At 40.4% G+C, this 14,863-nt stretch overlaps 1 protein-coding gene across 2 annotated transcripts; it reads left to right on the top strand.

Moving 5' to 3' along the window:
* The first annotated feature begins 9,226 nt into the window (after positions 1 to 9,226).
* On the top strand, positions 9,227 to 14,739 carry FFAR4 (free fatty acid receptor 4). Of its 2 annotated transcripts, none has more exons than XM_041415837.1 (3): positions 9,227 to 9,674; positions 10,488 to 10,616; positions 14,279 to 14,739. In XM_041415837.1, the coding sequence occupies exons 1-3, from the start codon at positions 9,246 to 9,248 to the stop codon at positions 14,684 to 14,686; spliced, it is 966 nt and encodes a 321-aa protein (XP_041271771.1). In that variant the 5' UTR covers positions 9,227 to 9,245; the 3' UTR covers positions 14,687 to 14,739. The 2 variants fall into 2 exon arrangements, with proteins under 2 accessions (XP_041271771.1, XP_041271770.1); XM_041415836.1 differs by having other exon boundaries at positions 9,227 to 9,779.
* The last annotated feature ends 124 nt before the right edge of the window (positions 14,740 to 14,863 follow it).

The following is a 14,863-nucleotide window of genomic DNA, read 5'->3' as shown; positions in this document are numbered from 1 at the left end:
AAACAGTATTAACATTATAATTTGGCCTCAGTATTTTACCTCATGTTTTTGCAAAACAGCTACTGCATTTTCTAGTTGCAAACAGAAATATTTTTCGAGTTAGGAACATTTTAAATAGTAAACTACTGACTTTTTTTTTCTTTTTGCACTATTAAATGTAAGAATAGTAAAAGCACAATTATTGTGTCAGACTATATTTTAGTTTTGGCATACCCAATTGTTGGTTGTTGAATCCTTATGATTGTGCTTGTACCTTAACTGACAAAAATAGCTGCAAAGGATTTTTGGCCCTTGTAGGTGCACTATATATATATATATATTTATTTATACATGGTGTGCGTATATATGTGTAGTGTGTATAGTATATACAGACATATGTTATATATCATATATATGTGGAATATCAACATCTTGATACATAAAAACTCAGGAGGGCCATGTTAGATCTTTGCTGCTTAAGATTGATGTTCAAACCATTAATCTTAAGTAGCTGATTATCTTGAACCACCATCAGGGGTGACTAAAATGCTGACCAAGGTTTAACCTCAGAAAAATCAACTTCTTAGCAAACAAAAACATCCTTGGTGCCAAAGAAAATTTATATTTCAGACAATGTCAGAGGCCATTTTTTAATTTTGCATATAGAATTACGCTGAATTAAACTTAATTTGCTTCTGTATTTTAGAGGTTAAAGTTGGGAAATGTCAGTTATTCAACCTTAGATTTCACAAATGTCCCAATGTGCAGTTTTTAACAAATTGCTCCAGTGTATTTGAAGTGTCACTGTATTTTGTATTATACAAAACACAAGTTAATGACAAATTCTGGCAACAAATTAGAAACTGGTAAAAAAAAATCCCTAATGGATTTGCAATTGCAGTGTTATTTTTCTCTAGCACTTACTGTAAACTTGAATGTGTTGTGAGCATTTTGTTCCTTGCACATGTAGTGAAACCCCAACAAGAAGTTACTTCTGTGCAAATTATTAAAATGGGGAAATTTTACAAGGATCCTCAAGTTAAGAATAAATTTGAGCATTTTACAAGTTTGTGGTTTGCTGAGGACACACAGGTACCCAAGGTGTCTCTTTCTCTGGCCTGCTGATTCTGATTACTAGCTGGTGTCAGCTTTTTCCATTGTGCTTTGCTGCAAAACTGTGCTTTTACCCATAATGTTCACCTTAATCCCTGATGGTTCAATCTTATTCTTAAATATGAAGGTGTTTTCCAAGTTACTGAAAATAACTGATAGTATCAAATGATGTTATTCTCAATTCCAGCGCTCATGAGATAGAAAATACTAAAAGGTATTATCTTTATATCTGAAATATCTCTGCCAGATTTATTGTATTAGCCATTATCTATCCACTTATCAATTTCATTGACTGTGTCTCAGGCTAATCTTTGTATTTGCCAATTTGCTCAATTGCTAGCAACAGATTTTCTGACCAAAGATATGATAAACTAGTGAGTAAAACAGAAATTGTGCTTCAGAATCTTAAGGTTTTGTCATGAGGGAAATTGTCTTAATTTCATATATTATAAAAAAATCTTTTCCTTCACGATAACTATGCTTTTCATTACAGCCTAATAATTTTAATCTCTAATTAAACTACTTTTAAAAGTTTAAGTCTGTCTTTGAACAACACCTTAATCAGCTAGTATTCTATTCTCAGCTGCATACTCAGCATAATTTCTGCAAAAGGAAATCCTTATCTTTTATGTATTATAAATGAAATAGGTTTGCCTACTACAGGTCAGAACTCTTCAGTAGTTCTGAGGCTTTCTTAAATTAGCATAAACCACTTCCACATTAGAAACTGGTACTGCAGAGGGAGACTCAGAAATTTCATAATGTGACAATGTTAAAAAAGTTTTGTTCATTCCACATTTCTGAACTTCAACAATGGATTTAGTCCTACCTGATGAATTTTACACCTAAGCACAAAAAAACCCTTGCTGATAAATTTTTACAGGTCATTATTGTGGTATATGTTGCAAAATACCAAAATGACATTCCAGTGAAGTAAAACACGTACTTGGAAAGCAGACCCACAAATACTATTGTCATCACCTACATGTAATTAAAACATACTATAAAACTCCCAACTTCATAAGGTATGCAAATCATAATGCTACTTTTTTTCCCATTCCTTAGAAGCTAAGAAATCTCAGAATTTTTTTTTTCCCTCAAAGTTAACAAAGGAGATCCTCTGCTGCTTCTCTCTTTAGTTATATGTGGAGAAGAGAAGTTTGTGCCTAACAAAAAATTCTCAACTTACTGGTAAGAATTAATTAGCTGTAAGTATAGTTCTTTGTAAGGAAGGAAGCAGCCAGCAGTGTTTTCATTACTTCAAACACTTTGGGTTTACAATTTCAGGAGCCTTTTTCTGTTATGTCCCTTTCAAGTAACTGAATTTCAACCTACCAGAAAGACTGCATTATTCAAAGCTATTGATTTAAGGAAGCTTGGGGACTAATACAATGGTTTAACAATAGTAGCCTATTTATAAATCTAGCTTTCACACTGTTTTTTTTAAGCAAATTAAATGGTTTTGATGCAATGTTGGGTGGCTGGAAAGACAGCTAAAACTCCACATTTTTTTTCCATAAGAAGAGCTGCTTGTGAAATAAAAACTGAAAGATGGTTCTGTTATTTTTATTATCCATGAATCAACTTCTAATACTTTACTTGCTTGTGTAGCTTTTAGTGTCAGTTTTGATAACATTCTTTCACAAGGTTATGTTGATTTTGAGTATCTTGAGTACTTCAAGAACAATTCAGACTAATATGAATGTAGTAGAAGTCTTTCAGATTTCTGAACAAATTCACGGAAGAGCCAGGCTTATCCAGTCTAGAAAAAACCATGAAAAATTACAATTTCATACAGAGGAAAGAAAAAATAAGTCTTCCACTGCTCAATAAAAGAGTAACATGTTCAAAATTGCAACAGATAAGGAAAATCCTTCTGGTGGTTGGAGTAGATGAGCAGTGAAACATATTGCTTACAGAGGCTGTAAAATCTCCCCCACTGGAGATTTATGGAGACGCTTATGTAACTGCCTAAACCATCCCTGACAGGCGAAGCTGCCTTGGCTCAGGGACAGCCACTGATTTCTCACAGTGCCTTGAAGCCCCTTTTTTAATGGCACATAAAGACCTGCAAGAAAAAAATACACAATAAGATGTAAATAAAAAAGCCAAAATGGTTCTGCACTGACTTCATCTTCCGTAGCATGTAGTGTTATTTAACTACATGCAAAATTAGTAGCTACTGTACCAGAAGTCATTAAAACTTAATGGGTTTAAACGGTTTTCATGTTTCTCAACTAGAAAATTACTGGTATTCCTATGTCTGTATGAACTTCTGGACTAAGCCGACATAGAATACCATAAAATGCTGCTTCAAATCAATACTTGCACTCATGCATCATTATCCTGCTGAAAAATAAGATAAATGACACGGGCACAACTTGATGTCACTTAATTCCTGATTATTGGGAAGTGCATCATTCCCACATTGTTTTAGCAAACAGCACCATGGTGTCTGTACCTTTGGTATTGGGGTGTTTAGGCTCCCCTCCATAAGTTGTTCCAGGAAGAAGATTCAGAAAGCTGGCCAAGCAGCCAGAGAGAAACATAACTGCTCTAGAGGAGTCACAGATGTAAATTATCTTCTAACATTGCCAATGTCAAATGTGCAAAAAAAGCAGACATCAAATAAGATGTGTATCCATGAAGTGAGACTCCCCTCAAACCCCTACCACAAAGAGCTCCCCACCAGCATATAGGGACAGATACTCATTTGGTGGTCTCTATGACCAACCAAATTTTTCAGTATTTTATCAGTATAAAATTGAATTGATAGTTCCAAAAAGCTAGACCAAGATAAGGTGCTTCAAAATATTCTGTAAGAAAGAAGCCTGGGACCTTATCATGGTGATATCTGGCTGGCTTCTTGATGGAAGTGCAACCAGGTTTAATTTCCCTCATAAATTCAAAACTGTGCCAGTGAAAGTGATAGTTTTGTCCATGTAACAAGCTCGACAGGGCCAGTATTATCTCATGCATCTAGACAGAAAACTCTACAGCCTAATTAAGGCATACATGCTTTCCAGACTCAGTTTATGGGAAGCTCCAAGTCACATCTTAGTCATCTCAAATGGCCACTGATAATGAAAACCATAAACAGTGTGGGAAATAACATGATCACCATTACATTAGGGAAGGCAGAAGGGTTTACAGCAGAATTTAAAGCATTATTTGAACTTTCATTGCTTTTTTATGATTGATTTTTCTGTTTCTCCAACCCTAGCTTAATGCTAGCTAAGGAGAAGCCTGACAATATAGACAATCTTTGCAGCAGACAGGCACTGTAGACCTTCCTTCAGAAACATGCAGCTTTTAAAAGTAAAGCTGCTATCCCAATTTGGAGCTGAAGAACCCTGGCTGTTCCCAACAAGTTGCTCTTCTAATGAGACGTCAGGGAAAGAAAAGGGCCGATTCTCCTTAAACTTCACGTTTGGAGCTGAAGAACCCTGGCTGTTCCCAACAAGTTGCTCTTCTAAGATGAGACGTCAGGGAAAGAAAAGGGCCAATTCTCCTTAAACTTCACTAATAAGAGCATTCTCTAATCACTGGGTTCTTGACAATGAGAGGAAACAATGGTGTCTGTGATCTCTGCACACCACACAACCCAGCAGTGTTCAGGGAATGTCTGAGTACATCTCCTGAGCATGAGAGGCTGGTGACAAGTTTAGTTTGTAAATCCTTCAGACATTCACCACAGCTTTTGTTTCGATGTCTTTGCACCAAAGCTCATTAGCAGGAATGGAAGTAACTTTATGCACACCTGAAAGTTAAGCAAAGATCCAGTGGCACTTTAATATCCAACTCTGCAAAAAACTCATACAGGGTCTCAGTTCCTTGGTAAGAGTGTTCTACCAGATCCTGCAATGTCCAAACAAACCAGTCTGATACTCTATACTCACAGATAAACTCCTTAAATCCATGGGTTAGATGTCTAAGTGTAATAGAGTTTCTAAGACCGTTAAGAAATAACCTCATTTAGTTGTAAGAGTTTAGCTGGGGCTGAGTCACTCTGGTGAAGCTTGGTTAGCATGCAGCAAAACAGAAAATGTGACCATCCAGAGGAAGTCAGTGTAATGTGGATCATGTTCTTAATTTGCACTTGGTTCAGAGAGAAATCCCTTCCTCACTGCAAGCCACAATGCTGATGCTGGCAAATTTCTGGTGGTCTTGATGACTGGAAGCTGACCCAGCTTTTATTAGAAGGCACATCTGACAGCATTATTGGCAGCTCTGCTTTTGGCTGAGGCCTTGGTCAGCAATGCTGCTGCTACAGCTTGAAACTACAGCGCCACTGGCACTTACCCCAGGAAGAGTGCCAGCTTCTAATGGGGACTGATCACAGCAAAATGAGACTTCTCAGAAGAAACAGGGATTCATTTTTGACATGATAAGTGAAGCATCTGGTTATTTTCAGTTGACACAGGAATGTGTGAGCTTGCTACTATATCTAAACAAACGGATGCATTTATATTTGCACTAAAAGTTTAAAATTGTCCCTCACACATTGGTGTAAGTGCTTTGGCTCACTGATATGAAAGTATAAAATGGGTGAGCAGTTAGAAAACTTCCTAAAAAACAAAATAAATCAAAACAGACTTCTATTTGAAATATACCTTACAATGGTATAACATCTTCTAAGTGCAGGATTCATAGTATCTAGAAGCAGAACAGCTGTAGTGTGATATGCAAGAGCAAAAATGAAAACAGAAAGCTCACCTTGGTTGAAACTTATGATAAAAATCTTATTGTGCAGATGCATGAGTCATCTACAAGCTTGCAACCCCTCTTGTGAAGACAAAGAGACAACCTTTCTAATAAAATGAATTTACATCACTTAGCAAACATTAAATGTGCAATACATCTGTTACAGAAGTCAGTGCTATTTACCTAGCGTGACAGAGGTGCACAAAAATACACCCAAAGACTTAAAACACCAATCTACATGCAAGAAGATGCATAAATAAGGCAAAAACCTCTACTAAATCGTGTCCAAATGGAACAAGAGCTCCCATCTTCCAGAGTCACCCACTAAGTGGTCCCTTTCTCTGGGAATATTTCTTAATGCTCAAGATATAAATAAGCTGATCGATCCCCATCTGTCACGACAGTTCATGGTTGCCAGGGGAACAATCTGAAAAGCAGAGCTTGACTAATGGTATCAGGTAACACAGCCCTTATCTGAAACAGAGAAGGCCAAACCTTGGGCTTTCATTTCAGGGATGAAGAAAACACCCATGAAAAAAGAAACAAGATTTTTCCCTGCTAGGTTAGGCAAAGCACCTCCACAGAGGTCTCTGCAGCTTTAATTTAACTTAGAGCAATGAAATCTGAGCTGAGTCCATGTTTGAGCATAAAAGCAAACATAGGTTAAAAAAATTATATAGGTTAAGCAATCATAACAGGTTTCCAGGCATTCTGGTAATCACTTCCTTGTCATGAGCACGTGGTGCACATACCACACACAGCATCCACCTATTACAGTAAAGCCAGAGTAGCTCTATGGGGGATTACAACTCCTCTCTTCCTCAGATTTCATGTTGTGATGGTTGCTATGATTAGACCTACCCAACAGCAAATACAACTTTTGTACCTCATGGGAGGGAAAAGAAAGTTACTCTTTTAGATAATGGATCCATTAGACCCATGAGTAATCAGACTATTTTTGCTCCTGCAAGGAGTCCCCACTTGTTTGGTCAAACCTGATGGAAACCAGCATGTTTCTTCACACCTCTGCTGTCCCCAGGCACGGGATTTTGTACAGAGGTTAGTGTGAAGTTCACTCACTAACAGCATACTAAAAGCAGCACTTTACTTTAGTTCTCCTGAGCAAACAACAGGTTTATGCCAAGCAACTCACACCTAAGGACCAAAGCTGAAGGTGGTCCTTTCTAAAGAAGATCAAAGATCTACCCAGACACTTCCACACATCATCTCATCTTCCAACCTTCTTGTCCTCTGGCATTTCTTTCCTCCCTGACTAAAAGTATCTTAATTTCTTCAATAATGCAGCTTTGTGTGTTTCATTCCCTGTTTCCTTTCCCCTATATTGTTTCAAATATGTTTACTTTTACTCTGAATTGACAGGACCAATTTCTAATTTAACTTTCCACTAATGTCAAAGGGGCTAAAGATTTTATTCATAATAAAATTTGCATTTATCTGTGCTACCATTTCCAGCTGCCTCACCTCCATTCCCTCTGTCCTGTTAATGCCTCCCAAGTTTTCACACAGGCACAACCAGACTATAAACAATAGCTCTTTCCCAAATCCCTGCCATTATTTAGAGCTGACCACACCACTGCTACTGCCAGCTGTCCAGAACCTTGGGGCTAGTCTGTCAGCTTGCAAAATGTCCCAGGCCTGTGAGGTTGTGACAACTAGATGTTGCTGTATTTCAAGATTCAGTAAACATTTTAAAGAATCAGTTCATAGCAGAGCCAACATAAATTGTGGCTAGATATGCCAAGCACTGATCATAAATGCTAATAAAAATCACTAGGTCTATTAAATTTACTGAAATTTTTGTAATATGGACGCAGATTTTTTTTTTCTCCCATCAAATGATGTAAAATAAAGTATCTATATTGAGAGACTTGCCAGTCACTTGTGTTGCTTACTGAAAAAAAGACTCAATCTTTCCAAGTTTTTTATTGTCTTCACTTTCCATAGCCCATCCCCTTAACATAAACTGTGCCCACATTCCATACAGTCACCCATCAGCAGGAGCCAGCAGGAGCATTTCATACACCTGCTTAGGCTGCCCTGCAAACTCCTTGTTTGATGAGATGGCATAGATAGTTAGAACCAGTAATTGAAATAATTGCTAATTTAAATAAATGCAAATTCTGCACAGCCAAAACGTGGGAAGCAGTCCAGGAAAGATGTCACTCTTGTCATCCCTCATTAGCAGACTGCCCCTTCAAAGGACCAAGTTTCTGGAATCCCCACTAATCTGGAATCCCCGCTAATGCCGTTGCATAAATGGTTGATGGCAGGGTCACGCCCAGGGTACTGCAGAAGCACTGCCCGTCACCTGCTCCCCGTGGCACACCAGTTGTGTACTGCACACACGTGGAGTAACTCTCACCTCATCAGATGGTGCAGGTCCACACGCTGAGCCTCTAAGTGCACCCTTGAGCGCCTGCCCTGGCACTCAGCCAGATGAATTCACCCAGCTTAAAGTTATACGACTGTTTACATACTTTATGAAAACATTTTATCTTCTTTTATGAGACATTATCTGCCTGTCTGTGACAATTTACGTGCTTCACTCCCAGCCCATTTCTAAATCATCTGAAGTGAAGAGCCTAAGTGGAAAGCCATCCTTTCATTTACAATCTGAGCAACTGCTTCTAGTAATTGAAGTTCAGAGAAAATAAGGTATTTTCTACGTTTGTCTTACTTTAACAGGCTTCTCCAACACGAACTCATAACACAGGCGAGATTCTAGATTAATTTTATACAGATCCCCAAAATCATGTCAGTGACACTTCTCCACAGTTAGAACAAGCAATGCACAGGTCTGCTGTTTCCAAATGCCACTGTCAATACAGGCAGTGATAGGTAAATTCCTCTTTTCTTTTCTTTTTTTTTTTTTTTCCCCCCTAGATTAGTCTGGTCATCCAAGGCTCCTGAGGAGAGCTCTCAGAGTGGTGTGGCAGCCATCCATGTTTCTAAGCCATGCATAACCCACTGGATGGGAGCAGACTGAGCGGCCTCCCAGGGTCACTGGCACTGCCAGGGCCTGCCTGGAGAGCCGAGCAGACCAGGGCTGGCACTCGATGAGGAGGCCGGGCTGGGTGCCTGGGCATGGAGATGGCAGCGTGCTGACCCACACCCTGCCCAGGGAGGTGTCGGGCAGCCCCTCACTGCCGCCCCACGCACTGCGGCCTCGCCTTTGTGTGAGCTCCACCGTGTTTACTCTCCCACTTCCTTGTTCCACTCCAGTGCGAGGGCCATAAACCGCCCAGCTGGCACGGCTGAGCCCTTGGTAGCAGGGGCAGGAGGAAGAGGAGGGAGGGGATGGCGGCCATCCCCTGGCTCTGTGCTGGGAGGGCACCCCAGGTGCCGCCCTGGTGGTTGGGAGCGCAGCCCTTCCCCTAGGGCTGGTGCCACCATCCCCGGTGGGTCTCTCATGCCCACTGGCCACCCTCATGCCCGTGTCCAACGGCACACCAGGAGAAAACAAGACCTATTTCCCCTTCTTCTCGGACTTCAGGGGCGACAATGCGACGGCCCTGCGCATCGGCGAGTCATCTGCCCTGGCCTTCATCTTCCTGCTGTCCTTGGCGGGAAACATCTGGGGCATCTGCCTGCTGGTGAGGCGGCACCGCCGGCTCTGCGCCGCCAACTGCCTCGTCCTCAACCTCTTCTGCGCCGACCTGCTCTTCATCACTGCCATGCCCGTCATCGCCGTCGTGCGCTGGACCGAGTCCTGGGTGCTGGGCAACTTCGTCTGCCACCTGCTCTTCTATGTGGTGAGCCTGAGCGGCACCGTCATCCTCCTCTCCCTGTCGGCCGTCAGCCTGGAGCGCGTCGTCAGCATCGCCCGGCTGCGCCACGCCGCTTTCCGCCGCCGCAAGGTGCTGGTCGCCGCCTTGCTCCTCATCTGGGGCTTGGCCGCCCTCGCCACCCTCCCGCTCTGCTGCTTCTTCACCGTGGTGCGGCTGCCCGGCCCCGCCGGCCAGGTGAGGGCGAGCGCCGGGCGCGCCCGCGGCAGCCGGGCCGGNGGGGGGCGCCGGGACCGACGGCGGCGGAGGCTGGTCCGCCTCTGCCGCGGCGGGACAGCGGCAGCGAGGAGCTCGCCTGCAGGCGGGCAGCGCTCTGTGTGCCGGGCACTTGCGAGGCTGCGCCCGGAGCTCCCCCGGCGCCCCCCCGGCCCGCTCTCCCCGCGGACCGTCCCGTTAGGTGCGAACCGCGCATCGGCTGAGAGTCTCTCTGCGTTCCTCTGTGCGGCTCAGAGATCCCCTTTTCAGCTCATTTCCCCTTACCGAGGGATCAGCATCCTGGGAGAGTTACCCTGCATCCACAGCCCTCTCTGTACAAAATGGCCATGCACGGATTTTTCTGCCTAATATTTTGAAATGTATACAAAAGTGCACCCAACATGACGCTTGAATAAATTATTACCTGTATGTTTCAATTTTAAAGTTTCCATTACCATTTGATAAGAAGTCATTGGCAGTATTCCAGTTGTGTACATCTCTATTTGTGATTGGATGGGCTTTTAAAGCCATCAAATAATATATTACTTAACTGCTTTGTCTAAATAGAAAGCTTTCACAGTCTTGGTTTAGTCTTGGTTTAGCTGTTTTTTAAGCATAGAGGGAGATAAGAACAATGTTGTACTGAAAATAATGGTACAATATTACTTTTCTTAATTTTTTTGTAAATAGGACATTCAAATTTGCACTCTGGATTGGCCCAGCACTGCAGGAGAAATAGTCTGGGATACAACCTTTGCCATTGTTTTCTTTATGATACCAGGATTCATCATTGTCATCAGTTACTCCAAAATCTTACAGGTATGTTTCTCTTTTAAATTTTGTTGTAAAAGAAAGGGAGGTAAACAGCAACTCACTAGGCATCAGCATATTGTCACTAATTTCAAATACATGTAAAGGGAACAAACATAATTTGTTTAATAAATTATAAGTATGCGATATGAGGAGTATTTCAACCTGCATATAACAGCCTGTATACTTCAATTAAGAACATGCTTCAACAGCACATTTCCAGAGGCCCAACATTGTCTTCTTATGTATAGTATTAAATACACTTTTTCATTTATGTGCTGTTCATATTTAAAGACTGTCAATCTCCTAAATGCTGAAAGGGTCAAGCATTTGAAATAACTAAAAACTAGATTTTTGCTTTCCTTGAGCCTAAATTCATCATAAGGGATTTGTAAGAAAGCAGAGAAAGGCAGGACTAGAAAAAAACCCATCCACTTTTTGATCTACTGGCTTTCTGCATGTGTCTTTAGTACACAGATCTCATTAGATTATACTTAATCCTCCACAATTTCAAATATTGTAAACAAAACCGTAAATTAAACCATCTGCTTCCACTTTCTTTCTAAGTGGATGATGTTTAACATATATGCTGAAACATAAGCCGAGCCACCCAGCATCACAGAGTTTTAACTTATAGCCTAGCAAGCATTATATTAGCATCTAATTTCCTTTTAAACTATCCAAAACCATAGTGACAAAGCTAGAAATCTTCAAACCAAGCACTTCAAACTAGTCACTGCAATGCCTAGTTTTTAACAACCACCCACAAGATCCTTGCTTCCTTTTTTTGATAACTAAGCTTCTTATAGAATATATAAAAAAAATATAGGTTTTGGAAAGGAACCTCAACATACATAGATTATTGAGCAAGGAGTTAACTGATAAAATGCTGAACACCAGTGGGCTGTGGATGCACACACCAGAGCTGGATGTAGGTGTAAAAGGAACCTAGGACCTAGAATCTGGTCTCCACATATCCTTGCCTATTGACCAAACTTCAACTTGTAGTAAAAGTCATCAGCCTGTAGTTTCTGTACTGTCTGTTAGCTCACTATAACCTGGAGCTAAATGCATTAGGTGAACATCTTCTAGTGAAGTAAAGCAACCACATACACATAGGCAAAGAGTGTAGAGTAACTCACTGGAGAGTGAGTCCTTTGAAAGAACTGCAAAACACTGCAGGCCAAGAAATGCCACAGTTCTTGGTCAGAGGCCAGGACAGGAATGCTGTTTGTGAGTCCTGTCCTTGCAGACTCCAGATTACAGGTAAATTTATAAAACAAAATGGCACATAGGGAGCTGGAAACCAAAAGCAGGAATATTGGATTACAAGACATGCCCATGCTGTTCTGCTCCTGTTTCGTTTCTAACTTGCTAAGAGAGATGCTAAAATACATTACCATTTCCCCTGAAATGAGGAAGGCTTGAGGCCCATAGCAAGATATAATTGAATCTTCTCTCTCTCCAGGAAGCAAGCAGAACTGAACTGGAGAATGTCTCAATCCCTAAGTCATTGCCAAGAGCAGACTCTCACTTTGTGAGAATGCTCCATTATTCCAGTGCACACGTAGCATGATTCTCAGTATTGCTGGAAGCAGTGCCAAGCATTCATGTATTCACGTTACAACACTGATGATGATGATGATGAGGATGATGAGGACTGACTACAGATACAAGACGTGACATTTTTTAACAAATATACACTACTGCAAATGTGTACTTCACAATTTACTCTGAAACTATTATTTTTGCATAACACTTCCCAGAACCCTGGCAAAAATGATATATTAGATGCCATGATTTGTAATTTATTTGTTTTTCCATTGTCTCTCAGGCAAGACTTTGTCGGAGGCTAGAGCTAGGGAAGATATCTTAGTTCTGACTTCTAAGTTCCTGTTTGTCCAAGTGTGGTCCAGATGCCAAGGATAGGTATCTATACTGGGCAGACCAAAAAGAGATCCACAACATACCACTGCCACCCCATTTCTCTTGAACACTTTCTTGAGAAGCAGTTGTGTCTTATTTGCCATAGTCCTGGTGACTCTTGCATTCTTAGTTCTAGGCTGTGCAGCTCCTGCAGGAAAGACAGGAGGTATTTATATGGGACAGATAAAATTATATCTGAGGAGGACATTCTGTAGCAGTTTTAAACAGTGGAGACTGAGAAGTGCACACAACCCAGTTTTCCTACTTTTATATTAGAAGTGGATATTAGTCCTTTGCATTTTGAGAAACCTTCATTCTTTCTGAGACAGGTTAGGCTCTCTCTGAGAACAGCTCTTGGTTTTGGACTGTTTGGAGGAGTTAACCTCGTTTCTGAATTCCAGATTGTACAGCAGAAGATCATCAAGCTGGCATAGTTTTACATGCACAGGACATCAGAATTCTCTGCTCCTTTTAAATCAGGGAAGCAGCTAGTGATACTGCCCCCTTCTCCGCCTCAGAAGCTGCTAAGAAACCCACTTTTGGTTCATGGGTTTTAATTTATACACTTACATTCTATTGAAATATTTAGAAGATGTCTAGATTACTAATGAGTATTTATCTCCTTGACAAATTCAGAAAACTCCTAACAGGATGACAAATTACTCTCTCTCTCTCTAAACATTTCCATGCTTACCTGTACCAGGAAGTTAAAATGTTGCTAGTATTAGTGTTATCCTTCCTGAAGTTTCTGCTAAAGGGAAAAGTGGCAGGTGGAGCCTTACCTTTTGACTTTCCTAAGGATTGATCAAAGCCTTGATCAATCAAGCCTTGATTGATCAAGGCTTTTGAAAACACCCCTTCCTTATGCATGCAGGGGATAAAGTGGCATCTCAGTTATTTAACACAAATCTTTGCTATGTATTTCCATTTTATTTTATTTGCATCAGAGGTATGAATGTAACCAACTTAATTGCGTCATGCCAACTTCAGGGAAGACAGGGATGTAGAGCAGAGGATTTCAAGTTTTCTGCAAGCCCACTGGGTCCAATATTCTACCTAATGACAGATGATGTACACCTGTCAATACTAGGTTTCCAAGCTACCCATAGCCTTGTTTATTACATCAGAGAGTACTTTTAAAAGACACAGATTTTTATAGTGACTGAAAGGATCTGTAAGATTTCATAGAAAGGAATTGTGATTACTGTCTGAAAAGCTAAGTGTGACACAAAACAATGCACAATCTCATGCACATTTAAAATAAATTATTGTAATAAATTCATGCTCCTCCTAATACCTACCTTATAATATCAGCATGGCCATAAGAGAATTGAATCATCTTCCTTCTTGCACATCAACAGGATTGTTAACTATGTTCCAGTTTGCATTTGTGAAAAAAATCAATGGGTTTCTTTAGATAGAACAAATGAGGTCATAATTTGAATTTAATGGGATTTCATGAGTAATTAAGACTGTTCTATGCTGGAAAGCATTTGTGACTGGTAGAGAGCCATGAAAAGAACAACCACTTTGCCTAATGAGATAAATTCACAGCTGAGTGGAAAAAGAATTGCTAGTGAAGTGAGAAGATTTGAAATGGAACCATGGACAAAAAGTACAAATGAATTCTGCAATGTGGTTTTTTTGTAGTCACTTTTCAAAAGAAAACATAATGTGCCAAGATTTACATTTTCACTTGTAGAAATATGTTTCAGTGAAAGTTGCTTTCTTCTCTTTTATTGCAGATTACAAAAGCATCAAGAAGAAGTTTAAATGCTGGTTTAGCCTACCCAGAACATCATCAGATTCGTGTTTCCCAGCAAGACTACAAACTATTCCGAGCCCTTTTTCTGTTGATGATCTCTTTCTTCATTATGTGGACTCCAATAATAGTAATTATTTTTTTAATTTTAGTTCAGAACTTCAAAAAAGATTTAAATATTTTGCCATCAGTTTTCTTCTGGATAGCATTATTTACTTTTGCCAACTCTGCTGTCAATCCAATTCTGTATAATGTTGCCCATTTCAGACGTAAATGTCAGCAAATTCTTCTCTGTTGTACAGGGAACCCTGAAAGGCATGGGGCAGGTACAGAAACCACTGCAAGAAGAAGTAACCATGAACAGCCACATTTGTCTTTCATTACCAGATAATTATTTAAAGTCTGAGCTGTGCCACACTTTGGATTTTGTCTATGCTATCCCAGGTCACATAGGTCATTATGTTATAGTATTACATGCCAGAGGAGGAAGAAAAAAAAAATGTATTTTTAATTCTTGCAGGTAAAATGCTCTTAACTTCATTGCTTTGCCCCAGTAAGATTTGGACAA

This window comes from Onychostruthus taczanowskii, unplaced genomic scaffold, assembly GCF_017590055.1.
Source record: "Onychostruthus taczanowskii isolate IOZ18803 unplaced genomic scaffold, ASM1759005v1 scaffold5, whole genome shotgun sequence".
In the NCBI taxonomy this organism is placed as follows: Eukaryota; Metazoa; Chordata; class Aves; order Passeriformes; family Passeridae; genus Onychostruthus; species Onychostruthus taczanowskii.
The sequence above is the reverse complement of the archived record's forward strand: the minus strand, read 5'-3'. Positions and strand labels throughout refer to the sequence as shown.